Source organism: Capsicum annuum, chromosome 7 (assembly GCF_002878395.1).
Source record: "Capsicum annuum cultivar UCD-10X-F1 chromosome 7, UCD10Xv1.1, whole genome shotgun sequence".
In the NCBI taxonomy this organism is placed as follows: Eukaryota; Viridiplantae; Streptophyta; class Magnoliopsida; order Solanales; family Solanaceae; genus Capsicum; species Capsicum annuum.
In genome coordinates this window covers 15,090,932-15,106,224 of record NC_061117.1, presented here as the reverse complement: position 1 = coordinate 15,106,224, position 15,293 = coordinate 15,090,932, and the positions used below count along the sequence as shown (strand labels likewise).

General features: G+C 38.0%; 3 protein-coding genes across 3 annotated transcripts in view; 2 read left to right on the top strand and 1 right to left on the bottom strand.

The window, feature by feature from the left end:
* Positions 1–3,432, top strand: part of LOC107856230 (arogenate dehydrogenase 2, chloroplastic) — a 28,912-nt gene extending 25,480 nt beyond the window's left edge. Inside the window, exon 3 of the transcript XR_007057616.1 lies at positions 1,600–3,432. The gene's annotated coding sequence lies outside the window, so the exon portion shown is untranslated. The remainder of the gene's footprint in view (positions 1–1,599) is intronic.
* Positions 3,433–8,715: 5,283 nt separating this feature from the next.
* LOC124885677 lies at positions 8,716–9,452 on the top strand. The gene is made up of 3 exons (XM_047393920.1): positions 8,716–8,813; positions 8,866–9,057; positions 9,254–9,452. The coding sequence occupies exons 1-3, from the start codon at positions 8,716–8,718 to the stop codon at positions 9,450–9,452; spliced, it is 489 nt and encodes a 162-aa protein (XP_047249876.1).
* A 3,084-nt stretch (positions 9,453–12,536) lies between these two features.
* On the bottom strand, positions 12,537–14,871 carry LOC107856229 (jasmonate-induced oxygenase 4-like). The gene is made up of 4 exons (XM_047393919.1): positions 14,631–14,871; positions 13,541–13,733; positions 13,058–13,385; positions 12,537–12,830 (listed from the first exon to the last, which is right to left on the bottom strand). Exons 1-4 carry the CDS (start codon positions 14,869–14,871, stop codon positions 12,537–12,539), a joined length of 1,056 nt encoding a protein of 351 aa, XP_047249875.1.
* Positions 14,872–15,293: the final 422 nt, after the last annotated feature.

Sequence of the window (15,293 nt, the reverse complement as noted above, 5' to 3'; positions counted from 1 at the left end):
TTCTCCAATTCATCTTAATGCATTTAGTGATTCAAATTTGGCTGTATGTCCTGACACCCGTCGCTCAGTCACGGGTTGGTGCATGTTTCTTGGAGATTCTTTGATATCTTGGAAAAGCAAGAAGCAAGACCATGTTTCAAAATCTTCAACCGAATCTGAATATCGAGCAATGTCTATTGCTTGCTCCAAGATTTTTTGGCTTCATGGTTTACTTGCAGAAATTGAATTTCCTCAATCTAATCCCACTCCTCTCCACGCTGACAACACAAGTTCTATTCAGATTGCCACCAATTTGGTTTATCATGAAAGGACCAAACACATTGAAGTGGACTATCATTATATCGGAGAATGTGTAGATAAGAGAGTCATTACTCTTCCACATGTATCCAGTGATCTTCAAATCCCCGATGCATTTACAAAATCCATGACAAGGCAACGCCATTAGAATCTAGTGGGCAAATTGATGCTTCTTGATTCACTGGCATCAATTTGAAGGGGTTGTTAGGATAATAGACATTATATCTGTCCAACAGATTTTTTGGACAGATTTCAGTGATAGACAGATCATATTTGTCCAGCTATCTGGACAGATTTCAGCACACGAATTTCAGTTATAAATGTGTAATATTTATAAATATTTGTGTAAATAGTTTTTAATACTTAGATATATGAGATATTCTTAGAGATATAATAGTTAGGAATGACAGATATTAGGGGATACATGACAGATATAAGAGGATTCATGGCAGATCTCTAGGATATACAAGGAGAAGTTTTTCTATTTAATGACAGAACTCTCAACTTGAGAGATCATTCAGCAAAATTGACAAGTATTGATTAGTTGAGCTGGTTATCAAATAACCGTTTCATTAGATAGATTTGATCATTTCAGTTACATCATTGTCTATAAATACTCATTGTAATCATCATTTACAGTGTGATGTGAAAATTGCAACTTTTGCCTCCTAAATTCTATTTTCTCCATTTCTTCTCTTCTGAAATTTTATAATTTCTCTTGATTTTATCTTCGAATTTCCATTCCTGGAAAATTTTTCGATCCTCGAATCCTTGAGATTTCTGAAATCGAGCAACAGAGCTGCAGTACTGCATCGTGAACTGATGATCTTATGGATATGGAAAAGCAGAAAAGGGTAGGAACCCTCTGGTAGACAACCTACACAGATCATTTGTATACTCATTGCTGCTTTGGTCGATGTTCTTCCTTGATAATAGTTTGGAAGAATAGTTCAACATGGTTTTGAATGATTTTTTTTGTCACCTTTTACTAAAGAATAGTTCAACTTAGTCTTTAATATTCGTCTTTCTTCATTGATAAGGTGCTTCTCTGGTCCACACTCCTTATCAGCTTGTCTACTTCCTCCAAAAGGAAAGAGCCAAAATGCTTCTTTGTTTTGCTAGTTTTTCACCAGCTATGTTACTTTCAGACTCTTCAAAAATGTTGATATGTAGATCTTCCAGAAATGCACTACTTTTGGAGGATCCGACACGCACTTGGCTGTATTTTTGAAGAGTTCGAGCAACATAGGTCACCACCCTATGCACTGAGCTCTTGAAAATCCCACTATTCATGATATGCAGGGTATAAAGACTTCTTAGAAATTCAAGATTTAGGCTATGGCTAAGGTGGAGGAAGCAGGACGGAGGTGTGTCTTAACCAAGTTTCCCAGGAATGGCTATGCGCTGCCAGCCCCTTCATCAGATGCCGTTAAATCCCAGAACAACTGACGGAATTTCTGAATCTTGGTATGTCTGCATTTTTGTTGGTGACCTCTTGCTTTGGGATTCAATGAATGTATTATTAACAATCTTTGTGACAATTCAGTATTAGAAATTGTTACTATGCTACAAGGACAAGTTCATCCTGTTGTTTAATGTGATGATTAAAGAGAAGCACTAATTCAACCTTGGAGTTGGGGTTCGGGGTTGAGTTGTAAGACCATCAAAAGAACTATAAACATTTTGACCTGTAACGTCAGCTGTCCTTTTGATATTTTAGCATTTGTGTTAGGAGAGTGACTCGAATATCTCCATTTATAATCTTATTTGTCCTACTAAGCCTCCACATCCATCTCAACATCCTCATTTCCACAACTTTCATCTTCTGAATGTGAGAGTTCTTGATTGCCAATTCTCCGTGTCATACAACATAGTTGGTCTAACCATAACCACCAATCTATAGAACTTGTCTTTAAGTTTTGGTGGCACCTTCTTATCACACAAGACCATAGATGCGAGCCTCTATTTCTCCAGACTACATGAATGCCATGTGTGACATCATGGTCAGTCGCCCACAACCTTGGATAATAGACCCAAGATGTGGCAAAGAGAACTCCCAACAAAAAAGATATAATTTGAGCACCATATTGAAATCAAATACTGATAAAATTAGACAGTAAAAATGTAAAATAAAAGAGATGCATTAACAATAAGCTAGATAGAGTTGAATGAATAATTCCAATCCCATTATTGGCCAAAAGACGACCACCAAAATAGCTGATCATTCAAAAATAGAGTGAAGTTGCAAGATTCCAGCAGTCACACAAAAGAAAAAGAAAACCCTTACATAGCATTGTTTTAGAATTGCAACTATTTAAGCTAATCATCTAGGGTATCACAATCATTTGGATTTGAAACTTAAGAGGACCATCCTTTTGCTTCATGCTTCCTGTGTTCTCTTGTATCGTTTAACTGAAGTATCAGGAACAAGTGTGGGCAGATTCTTTAGCTTATTCGAAGTTTGAGCAGCTTCGGCCTTAGATAACAGAGCTTCATTGACCCTATTTTCGGCATTAATCCAGGCCATATCGGCGGCACTATGGATAGACTCGGAAGCAATGGTAGCAGCGGCAACCATCTGTTTAGCTAAATGACGGTTGATTTGAATGGTGTTGTCATGATTTGGAGTAACATAGAAGAAAGTGAAGTTAGGGTTAGAACAAGGAGGGCACAAGTAACCTTGGGAGGAGGAAGCAGCATCAGAGACACAAGAGAGGTGTGAGATAGAGGTGCACTTTGAACACGGGAGACAGAGGTGAGAGGGAGGGGGGTTGTGGAGGAAGACATCGAAGCAGACAGGACAGAAGGAACCGGGGTGGGAGTCCAGTACACAGGCAGTGCAAAGATGGCGGTAGACGCCTCTATAGGGGAGACGGTGGAGGATGAAGGGGCGTTTGATGAAGCAAACTGCGCATTCGCAGCCTTTCAATGGTTGCTGTTCCACTTGCTTCGGCATCGGAATAAGCAATTTTCTCTAACCCTAATGGCCAATCGTAATCTCATGTTTATTTATACGGACTGATATAGGAAAGTTGTTGAGATTCTAAGTATCCAACCCCCTCCTTTTGTCTTTTATTTTCTCTGCATGCCTTCATGACTGATTGAAATAAATACATATTTCCTTTTTTACATTAACATATAACACTCATACTTGCAATTTTGGAATTTTTTTTAAGAGAGTTATCACTGTTTGTCATATTTGCAATATATAACTCGTTCATTTGTCATACTTGCAATTTGGGAAATTCAATTTCCACTAATATTTGGCTGAGCTGTCTTTGTAACGTCTGAGATGTTTGAAGGGTACCATGTCAATGTTTGAACCTTTGAGTTTTAGATACCTTCGTTAATGAATCTTGACGATCAATTATCTTTCCTTATTAACTTGCTCTCATATATCTGGAGAGTAAATGGTCCTGTCATGATGGGCTATGGAATTAACTAGACAAATATTTGAGGCCTATTATTTAATTATCCTTTCATAAAGACCTAGTCCTACTATTTTAGAAGTTTATAATAGTGGAGGGAGCTACAATGGAAAGTAAAAATGCTGAGTTTGAGCATTCTTTTACTTGCCATTTTATTTCTACCCCAAAACCATTGGGCTAGAGATTTGCAGCGTATTAGCAGCACATGGTAGTTTTGTTCCACTAGATGTCTTACTTATGGATACTCTCATCTTGACTTTACTAAATTTACTATGTATATAGATATTTCAGGTCAAGTCACCACATCTCTTTCGTTTAATTGATGATTTCTCGTTGATTTTACTATAGCTTGTGGGATGAAATTAAATATTTGTTCATGTAAGAAAATTAAGTAGTGAATATGTAAGAAAATGTTGCGTCTACTACATTTGACTTGGAATTGGCACATGTACCAGACTGCAGCTTTACCAGAACACTGTCACTCCAAGATGCATGTTCAGTTTCATTTCTTTTTTCGTTTCTTAAATCTTGTAGAAACGAACAAAGGAAAAAGGGAATACCTTGTCTGGGGGGATCCTTTATTGAGAGGAGATAGGAAGAAGTTGGAGAATGTGAATTTTAAAATTAAACTAATTCATCGTTTGATCAGTTATGTAGTTCAATAGTATATTTTATTGTTTGTTTATTTTTGTTGGATTGAATTTCCTTTATTCTTTGAGTGTTGCCTCGCCTGTCTTTTCATAGCAGTAGTTGTAACTTTTCTCCTGTAGTTTCTTGTCCCATCTTACTATTTGTTGTTTTCTTATACTTCGATTATCATTTTTTTTAAGTTACTGATTATGTTTTGCCATGCGTTCTATAGATTTTGTCATGGATTCTTTTTTTGTTTGTTGTTGAAACTGGTAAGGTTGTATTCTTCAGCATTAAGGACATGGTGACCACCTCCTAAAACATAGTAGCAATTACAAGTTTCTTATTAAGTCTTACTATCTGATCAATATCTATTATACACAGTGTTTACACCCAAAAAGTAAAGATGCAATGCAGTTCCATTTTACTTTATGAATGGAATTGGACCTATCTTCAAAACATCTACCATTTCTTTCCAACCACAGTGACCACCATATGCATGATGGAACTACCCTCCACCATCTTTTCTGACTCTTACTACCTTTCCTCCTAATCCAACAACTCAGTAGATCTGAGGTGTTTTCTGGCATGGTCCAGGTGTAACCTGTCATGACTTCTTTACTTTCCATTATTTCCTTTTCCTTGCTGCTTTGAACTATTTTTCCTTGAGCCTAGGGTCTATAGGAAACCACCTCTCTACCTCCAAGGTAGGGTAAGGTCTGCGTACACTCTACTTTCTCTAAACCCCACTTTGTGGGATTATACTCTGTTGTAGTTTGAAATAATCTGTGAATTCCCGTGTTTATTTAAATTTTTGAGATTCTTTATCTCGCCAATAGTACTTTTTTTTTTTTGATAACCGTGGTGTGCAGGCCAGCTTGCGCGCACCTCGACTAAATCCACGGGATACCTGCCACCTCCCTCCAGCAACAGGTACCAGATAACTCCGTCCACCAAGGCCAGAACAGCTGGGAAGAATTCACCCTCTGCTGAGAATTGAACCTGAGACCTCATGGTACTCATCCCTACTTCATTGATCAACTAGGCCACACCCTTGGGTGCTTGCCAATAGGACATTTGACGATGAAGAAATTGTGGATGTGTACAGATGCATGATTGTATAAACTTGTATTAGTGAGGGAATGGAATACTTCTCTTTTGTTGATTTTCCCTGATTAGGGGCCTCACTAGCCTAATTTATTATAAAAGTTGCACCTAGGTGTGGTATAGCTGGTCAATAAAAGAGGGATGAAAACAATGGGAGGTCAAGGCTCTAATCTCATTAGAGGCAAAAAATGTTCAGTGATTTCTTTCGTGGAAAAGTGAAGGTATGTGCAAGTTGGGCCACACAAGTACTATCCCAACTTCAAGGGATCTATTTGCTCACTGTGTGAGAAGTAAGATAGGGTGAAATTTTGGTTGTTCTCACTCCTAGGAACTATATTTGGACCGATTTTTCTTTATAACAGTATTAACATTTTAAGATGCACGAAGAAAGAATACATAACTTGTCTGACTTTACTTTCTTGCCTGTGTTTGTGTCACAGGGATTTGATTGTGGTTTAAGGCTTTCTACTAAGTAAATGTTTGATAATCGAATATCATGCTTTTTTCATCCATGATCCACTAGTATGCAGTGTTTTGCCTTAAAAACACATTTAAATCAAATTTCTATCCCATGGTGTGCTTCTCTGTTTTCAAGGTCTTGACACCGACATTATAGTGATTTTTGAGACACCTAGCTTTTTTGCCTCTTATGTTGCATCAGCTGTTTATGCACTTCATTTTTTGTGGGTTTGTCCCATGAATGCATGTGTCATGTTGACTTCCTGTGAATATTATCAACATTATCAGTTGCGTTCATGAATCTTCATTACCTTACTCAAGAGACCTCTTCCAATATTTGACTGTATCAAGGTCTCCTAACATAATTATCAAGTCAGGCCAAGGGAAGCAGTTGGCCTGAAATCTACCTTCTTCTATGGTGAATAATCTTCAGACGCTAAGTTCTCTTGTTTTCTTGCTTTGCTTTAAGCAGCAGTATTGCAGCGCGAACTTAAAAGAGTACAACTGATACAAGAAGAGCAACGGAATCCTCTGGCAGACAAGTGATACAGATCAGTGGTATATCATTTCTGCTTTGATTGACGTTCTTCCTTGCTAATAGTTTGGAAGACTAGTTCAACATAGTTTTGAATGATTATGTTTGTTACTTTTCACAAAAGAATACCTGTTGAAACTTGAGCGTTGTCTTTAACTTTCTTGTATAGTCTTGGTCTTTTTTCATTGATAAGATGCTTCTTGTTAGAGTTTTTGCCCTGATTTTCTTACCAAATTTGATTATTAATTTTCTATTGAAGGAAAATATAAATCTGTTTCATATATAGCTATCCTCTTTGTTGGAGGAAAATTTTGTACCTCTATAAATTGAGGATTTTTCTTCTTATTATATAACACCGTAACATCCACAATGTAGTTATTAAAAGAGTTTTGTATAGGGGAGATTTCTCCCATTAGGTTTTATCTTTCCAAGAGATAAGCATCCAATTAATAACGGATAGCTGATTTATCTTTAGGACTCTTGTTTTGTTTTTGTACTTATCAGCTTAAGTATATTTAGGATTGTATTTTAGTAGGTCTCTTTGTTACCTAGATTTACATGTAATACACAGGCTATAAAAGCCAACACAGAGAATCAATAAAATAAATCGTTCATATGCTACCAGTTCCTCTCTTCCTCTTTATGGTTTCAGAGATCTATCGCTTTAACAAGCTTGATCCTTTTTTTTCTTTTCTGTTCTTCCCAGCCCTAACACCTCACGCCTAAATGGACCCAAATACAAGCATCATCAATGCCGACAACATCTCCAACTCAAAGACTATTGTGCACTTCAATCCGGTTTCTCTAACTCCCCATCAAACTTGTTGGTAGCCATAAATTTTCGTTGTGGAAGGCACAGGTGTCCATGCTTATGCATGGACTTAACCTCTTTGGTCACCTTGATGGATCAATACCAGCCCCCTCCAAAACTATATCTGAAAATAACCTAGAAGTACCCAATCTTAATTATGTTTCCTGGTTTCAACAAGCTCAGCTTATACAAAATGCTATCTTGGCAACTGTGGATGCGACCATTGGTAGTACAGTCGCTTCTGCTACAAATGCAAAGGTCGTTTGGGACGCCTTGCATACTGCTTATACAAATAAATCTCAAACTCGTATTTTTAGTCTTAGAGACCGTTTATGATGCAAGTCAAATGGCCACCTTAATTTTTGAAGACATGATTGGAGGTCATCATTTAAAGGCTCAAGACTTGGTCACCCCGAGGGCACAAGAATATGCAAGGAAGACCTGTTTTGAGCACAAGCAAGGCCGTGTATGTAAGATTGCTTGGAGTATCGAAAACTTGAGGACTCACGATTTTGGACAACAATTAATGGGTCATGATTTGTTCATCTTCATTAAGGGTATTTTGGTCACTTCATTGGGTCCAAATGCACTCCATGGCCACCCCACCCTTTAAGGGCATTGTTGTCATTTTGCCTTGTCTTGTAATAGAATATAAATAGAACATTTTAGGTCTTTTTCTTATTAGTTGTTCATTGATGTAAGACTTGAAACATGAAACACCTTTAGTTGTAGGGCTTGGAATAGCCACCACACCAAAATGAGGGCAACAAGTGTGGATATCACTTGTGTTGCAATGTTGGCTTGAGACGTTGGTGTTTAGAGGAGGTAAAGTTCCTCTTGTGTCAACGTAGGAGTTAGGTTAACCTTTGTGTGTAGTGTTAAGGGTCCAAGATTACCATATTCTTGGATTCTTAATATTATACCAACCAAGGTCTAACTATTTATCCATTTTGTTTATGTTGTAATCGTTTGTTTGTGTTTTTGTAATTCAAATCCGTGACTTGTTGTTCTTGTTCCATTGTTGTTGTTATTCATCTTGTTGTTGTTAACATAGTTTGTTGTTAGCTGTTTTTAGGTGATAAACACATCAATACATTGTGTTCTTGTTGTTGTTTGTTGAATCCGAGTGTGGTCTTCAAAACGGTCCTCGGATCTTTGATCTTGTGGACTGATTTTGAAGTGTGTTTCGTGTTGTCCTTGTAATTCTTGTATCAGTTTAGCCCACAATACCAAAGACTATCGCCCTATTGCAGACTATCTCCATCAAGTTTGGTCTCTTTGTTATGAACTTGCCACTGTTGGATCCCCCGTATCCAATGAAGAATTGACTATCAAGATTTTCACTGAAGGACTTGGGGCCTTTTCATTACTTTCTCGGTGTTAAGGTGATTCGTACTCTCCTGCTTTCTCAAGAGAAATACACTATAGATCTCCCACATAAAGTATCTATGGATAACTGCATAGGTGTTTCCATGCCTAAGACATCTAATGTTGTTTTTGATCCCTCACCTGATGATAATTTAGTTGATGGTTCCTTATATCGTTGGTAAGATTCATTACCTTTGTTTCACTCGTCCAAACATTGTTTTTGCTGTCAGCAAGTTGTCACAGGCTATGCGTCAGCCTCAACCGCTTATGTCTCATTGGGTTGCTCTTAAACGACTTCTCCGATATCTTCGTTCAACTATTTTATTTGGTGTACCCATTGCTAAGGAGAGTGATCGTCGAATGTTTGCGTACTCTGATTCAGACATGGGCAGGAGACGTTCAAGATCGTACCTCCACCACAGGTTATGTTATCTATGTTAACCGTTTTCCTATTTCATGGTCTTCGAAGAAGCAACGTTTGGTTTCTCATTCTACAACGGAGGCAGAATATCGGGCAGTTACTGCTACTGTTTCTGAAACTAACTGGCTCTCCTATCTTCTTGAGGAGCTTTAGTTCCCTCTGACTGCTATTCCAACAGTTCTGTGTGATAATATTAGCACCACTTATATTTGTGCCAATCCTGTCTTCCATAGCCGCATGAAGCATATGGCCATCGACTTCCACTTTGTCCGTGAGCAGGTTGAGAGAAAACAGATTGATGGTGCACATTTACATGCTTTTGATCAAGTTGTTGATCTTCTAACAAAGCCTCTTCCCCATACACTTTTCAATAAATATTTTTCCAAGTTGGCGTAGTAGACCTCGACGCCAACTTGCGGGGGCGTAATAACGGCTAGCTGATTTATCTTTAAGACTCTTGTTTTGTTTTGGACTCTTATTTTATTTTTGTACTTATCAGCTTTGGTATGTTTAGGATTGTATTTTAGTAGGTCACTTTGTTACCTAAATTTACTCAGATTTGTATGTAATCCACAAGCTATAAAAGCCAATATAGAGAATCGATAAAATCAATCGTTTATCTGCTACTAGTTCCTCGCTTCCTCTCTACCAATAACCCTCGAACTATTGTCAAAGTTGCTACGACACACTCCAACTTCACAGGGGTCCTATTACCTCCCCCAAACTCAATTTTAGCGTATTTTTGTCACCCTTTTGTGCTGATGTGGCACCTTTATTACATAAAATGGGATCCACATCAAAGGTGTCACTTCAGCTATAAAGGCTAACAAAAGGTGTCACATCAGCTAAAAAGGATACAAAAATACATTAAAATTTAGTTTGGGGGGGTAATGGCCCCCATGAAGTTGGAGTGTGTCATAGCAAATTTGGTCATAGTTCAGGGGTACAAGATGCTCTAATCTTTTTCCAATATTAGTTTTTAATATGTAGGTCGTTTGACCGAACAATATTCAATAATAAGGTTTGTAGTAGAGTTTTTGTTTCATCTGATTTATTGTTGCTATGATTTGTAACTATAAGCTTTTACATGACGCCTACCGATTTCGAACCCAATACTTCTATGTTCCACTCTCCTTGTCTACTTTCAGCAAAAGGATAGAGACAAAGTGTTTCTTTCCTTTGCTAGTTTGTCATCACCTGTATTGCTTCCGGACTTCTAAAAGATGTTGCTACGCCAGTGTCAGATCCTCCAAAAATGCATTACTTTTGGAGGATCCGACACGCACTGGCGGTAAGTTTGAAGAGTTCAAGCAACATAGGTAACCCCTCTGCTAAGTTTCTCAGACTAGGGTGCGGGTGTCCGATGTGGATGCGTATCTAGAGGCAGGATCCTTCCTGATCTCAATTGTAAGATTCGAAGATATGGATCCAGGCGTGGATACGGGGATGCAGGAATTCAGCTAAAGATAATTCAAATATCTAAAAAAAGATTGATAAAAAACCTAAACGATGAGATATTATGTAGAAAACTTGAGGAGAAAATATTGATCAAGAGGAAAATCCCGAAAGGAGATAAAAGAAAAGGCAATAACATAGAAATTTCTATATACAAGGTATTTGTTTTCGTCAATTTCACCTTAGCTTTTGTTTTGATTACAGAAATCATTAAATCTGTCTGGACTTCCCATGTCAATTTTTGGTCAAAGTACCCATAATCGGTTGACCAGATCGGATACAAATCCCACACTCACACCCATGTCGGGTCGACATAAGTGCGGCACTGAAAGTGAAGGGTCCAAGTAACTTAGCCACCTGTGCACTGAGCTCTTGAAGATCGCATTATTCATGATTTGCAGGCTACAAAGACGACATAAAAAAACAAATTTAGGCTGCATTGAAGGCCATTTTGGTTGAAAGGTTAATATACCACAACTTATTTCAAATAATGATGAGCCACTCCAAACTATTTATCACTTTGAGAATTTGAGGTCCTTCAGCTTCTTTGTATGGCAACACGAGGTGAATGAACATCTATCAACTTGTGGTTTTGACCCAAGTATAACGTTAGGCCTTGGTAGGTACAACTTTTTTCCTCGTGTTCCTTACCCAAAAAAATAAAATAAAATCCTAGTTTGCAGATATTGCATTTCGTCAATGTTCTCATTCACTTACTTCTTGGAGAACTTTCTAGAAGAAGTCCAATTTCAATATTCAGAAAACAGGACAAAGATTTTTTTCTAAGGGGTGTGTGTTGAGTGTGAGGCAGAGGGTTTCAAGTTTCAACACCATACATAACAAGGAAGTTTATGAGAAATCTAACTTGTACGGAATATACCTTTCTGACACCTGATTACTGTCTACAAGTTCTTGAATTGGCTCAAATACGTTCTTATCCTAGCAGGCTGGATTGTTTCAGCCTATTTTGCTCGGAATCTTTAAAAATGTCGACGGGTGGTGTAGTGCATTTTTGGAGGATCCGATACCGGTGGGGCTACATGTTTGATGAGTCCGAGCAACAAAGTTTTCAGCCATTGCTATGGCTGAAGCAGCTCTAGCTGCTGATCTAGTTGTTTCTCGTTTTAGCTTTGTGTATTTTCCATTAAAAGACCATAGGAACGAATAGAAGTTGCCTGATTTAAATTTTTTTGTCAATGGTTGATCTTTTTAGCAGCTGGATATTGGCAGGCCATTAGCTATCATAGTCAAATCTTATTACTCTTATACTTTTTGGTCAAACATTGACAAGTTGGTAATAACGGTGCATCTTTAACAAGAAACGTTCAGTATTGGATGATATAAATTTATACATAGTTGAAGATTTGTTCAGTTTTTGGAGGGTTTGATAGATGATAAACTTTATTTCTGTGGGTTTTTGTTTTCCTGGCATTTAGTGCAACTACCTATGTGCTGAAATTTTTTTTTCCAACAACCCTACTTCAAAAGCTTTTCAGAAACAACCTCTCTACCCCACAAGGTAGAGGTAAGTTTCGGTTTATAAGTAAGCATCTGTTGTAAAATTTGAGCAACCCCAAACCCTTCTAGAGCTTCAAGAAATAGTAAACGGTCTTATCAGTACACAAATATATAAAAATTAGAGAGTCCATTAGTTCATGGATCATGACAAAAATTTTCTCTCCAAATCGAAATAAAAAATTGAGTTATAGAAAAGAAAGAATAAAAAAATTGCGTACATCCTACGCTCCCCAGACCCACTTGTGGGATTACACTGGATATGTTGTTGTTGTTATTGTTACCATTAAGTGTAATGCTTAGTCAAGGGAAATCATCCATGAGTATTAATTTAGGTAATAAATGTGGGATAAATGAAGAATCCTGAAAACTTGAACAACGTTCTTGGGAAAAGAAAGGACGTGGCAATGCGGGTATGAAACTGATTGCAAGAAGGAAATTTGGGCTAGTCAGGTTATTCTCATATGAAAGTATATTGTTCTTGTTATTGCCTAGGATTGATGAGTTACATCATACAAATAGCGCTGTGCAAAGTGCGAAAAGATGAGAGTAAGACACTATGTACTTCAGATTTTCACTGCATCGATTGGTCTTTTTCCTTGCTGGAAGTATTGGAAGTAAGTTGCAGTATAATCCAAAAACTGTTTTGTATAATTTTGGTCTTTTATCATCAGTTAGCTTCTCAACAGGCTTGATCTCGCTCCCGGATTCTGGGCTACAGAACATAGCCACAATGATACTTTCCTTCTCCGAGTTTTTCACAGCTCTGTGCACTGGGCTCTTAAGAAGTCCATTACTCATTATCTGCAAAATAGTAGACATCGTGATCAAGACTAGAGAACAGAAGCTCTTTAAAACTTGTTCTGAGGAACAATTTTCATGAGCCGAGGGTCTATCAGAAACCACCTCTCTAGCCCATAAAGGTATTGGTAAGATCTGCATACTGGTAAATTTATTGTCTTTGTTCTTGTACTAGAGAATAGAAATTGAATTTGAAGTATATACTTAAAAAATGAAGATCATCTTAGTACCTCTACTTGATCTCCGATGTTGAGGAGAAGAGCATAAGGCATGATGGGAACTCGGTACCATTTGTCGTCTTTCAGTATTTGAAGACCACCAACTTCTTTATCTTGTAAGAGAATGGTAATGGCTGATCCATCCGCATGGGGTTTGATGCCATGCACAAGTTTAGGCCTCGGACACGGAGAATAAAAGCTAAATCTTGCATACATTACTGGCCTGTCTCCATACTGTCTCAGAAACCTATCATCCGGTAAGTTCATAGACCTTGCTATAGACCTGAGGAGTTCTTCTGCTATCAGTTTTAATCTGCTGCTGTATTCTTCTAAATTTACCCTTTGAAAGGAAAAGAGACAAGTTGCTCAGCGTTGTAATAAGTTGCTGTTATTCCCGAAAGGTAAAGACAGTAATACTCACAATACCTAAATGACTTTGGATTTTCAGGCTAAATCTTAAGCTTTCGCTCGTCTTCTGGATGAACCAGGAGATACAGTCTGTCAGTCCAATCGAGAGTCTGATTTTCAGAAAGAACCATGTCATTTCCATGTCCTTCAGTATCATCTGGTGCTCTGCCATAGTTTTGCTTCTCTTCCATTGAAAGGTCAAACAATTGTCTTGAAACTTTGCGCACTTCATCTATGAGAGGTTCTTCAATTCCACTGCTGATTGCCTGTAGCTTTATACCTTATCTTAGAATGCCAAAAGTACTCAAAAGCGTTCTGAGTAAGGGTATCTTTGGTATGAAGGAACTGTTTTCCAATTTTCTCACGTTTGATTAGTCAAAATGTTCAGGAAAACATTTTCTCTAGGAAAATTAGTTTCTTAAAACTGAGGAAAATGGCTTCCCTAATGGAAGTAGGGAAAAAAGTCTCTTAACCGAGATTCCATGTTCGTTGTCTCCTCCTCACCCACCCAACGCCCCAACCCCACCCCTGAACTCACACTTCCCACCACATTGTACCCCATTGGAGTTGATATATTATATGTAAGTGCTCTTGAGATAATATCTTTTTGCTGACTTACCGAACACTTCCAGTAAGAACCGACTTATTTTTCAAGAAACATTTTCCTTTCTACCACACACATCCTAAAGATGCATTTTAGTCCTCCGTTTAAAAAAGAATGACCTTTTCTTTGTAGTCCATTTGAAAAAGAATGACCTTTTTCCTTTTTTGGCAGTACTTTAATTTCAATTTTTCGCATGGCATGTTTAGGACCACAAGATTAAATGACATTTTGGTACGTTTGACACAACTTTAATTTAAGGCCACAAGATTCAAAAGTCTTCTTTATTTTCTTAAACTTTGTGTCAAGTCAAAGTAGGTTATTCTTTTGAAACGGAGCACTAGATGCATTGTCTTAAGTGTGAATATTGTATTAAGTTGCTGTTAATGTTCTACTCCTTAAACACGCTCCTTTCTCTCTTTTACTTTTACTTTTAACGTACATTTTTAAACGGTCTCGACTGACCGGCCGATGCCGGCGATGGCGTAGTAGCACTGGAAATAGGTAAGGTCACTATCTCTCCCTCGACCTCTCTCTCTCCCTAAGCCCTTCTCTTCTCCCAAGCCCTTTTCTCGCCCCAGTTTGGTTTGCTAGCTGTTATCGCCGGCGGATTTAGGGCTTCCGCCGGCTCGGCTCCGACGACGGTGGAAGAGTGAAGCACCTGCCAAAACTGGTTCAAAACTGTTAAAACAGTTGGTAAGACGTCAGCCTGCGAACAGATTCTGGAAACATCAAGAAAACGACGGACACTTGGCCTCTCTCCGGTGACTGTATTTCCGACAACCAATTTCGACATAAAAATTGCCGTGACCAGCATACGCAGAACCCTGATGACATCTGAACTTTACTATTTAGTTGCTCTTCACAGTGTAGTTCCTTGAAAATTTTAATTTCGGTTTCTTGTGATTTTAATTGTGCCTGATTTGCGTATTGGTAGATATTGTTGGGTATTTTGTGCGTACCTACTATCTGTCCTACTATTTTCTCCTATGGTTCCTTTGTTTGTTTGTGTGTGGTGGTTTGGGGTGTTGTTTGGTTTATTGAGTGGTGGCTGTGGGATTCCGGCGACACACCTCTATATATCCCGGTGAATTCTAACCTTGAACTCTATTTCTTTATTTCTTTATTTTGCTAGCATCTGTTGTTCTTGAATTTTGGTTGCATTTTGTGCTTTGCGTGTGCCTTTTATTGTTATTGGCTTATTGCTGTTTTTAGCCTTAGCTGTACTTTGTTTTGAGT

What these genes read in the sequence shown, in the direction of transcription:
- LOC124885677 (XM_047393920.1), top strand. Translation starts at nt 8,716, where the DNA reads ATGGATAACTGCATAGGTGTTTCCATGCCTAAGACATCTAATGTTGTT. An exon ending in GATGGTTCCTTATATCGTTG is followed by an intron (nt 8,814 to 8,865) that starts GTAAGATTCATT and finishes TTTTGCTGTCAG; the next exon opens with CAAGTTGTCACAGGCTATGC. An exon ending in AGATCGTACCTCCACCACAG is followed by an intron (nt 9,058 to 9,253) that starts GTTATGTTATCT and finishes TGATAATATTAG; the next exon opens with CACCACTTATATTTGTGCCA.
- LOC107856229 (XM_047393919.1), bottom strand. Translation starts at nt 14,871, where the DNA reads ATGCTGGTCACGGCAATTTTTATGTCGAAATTGGTTGTCGGAAATACA. An exon ending in AGCTAGCAAACCAAACTGGG is followed by an intron (nt 13,734 to 14,630) that starts GCGAGAAAAGGG and finishes TTCTAAGATAAG; the next exon opens with GTATAAAGCTACAGGCAATC. An exon ending in ACATCGGAGATCAAGTAGAG is followed by an intron (nt 12,831 to 13,057) that starts GTACTAAGATGA and finishes ACTATTTTGCAG; the next exon opens with ATAATGAGTAATGGACTTCT.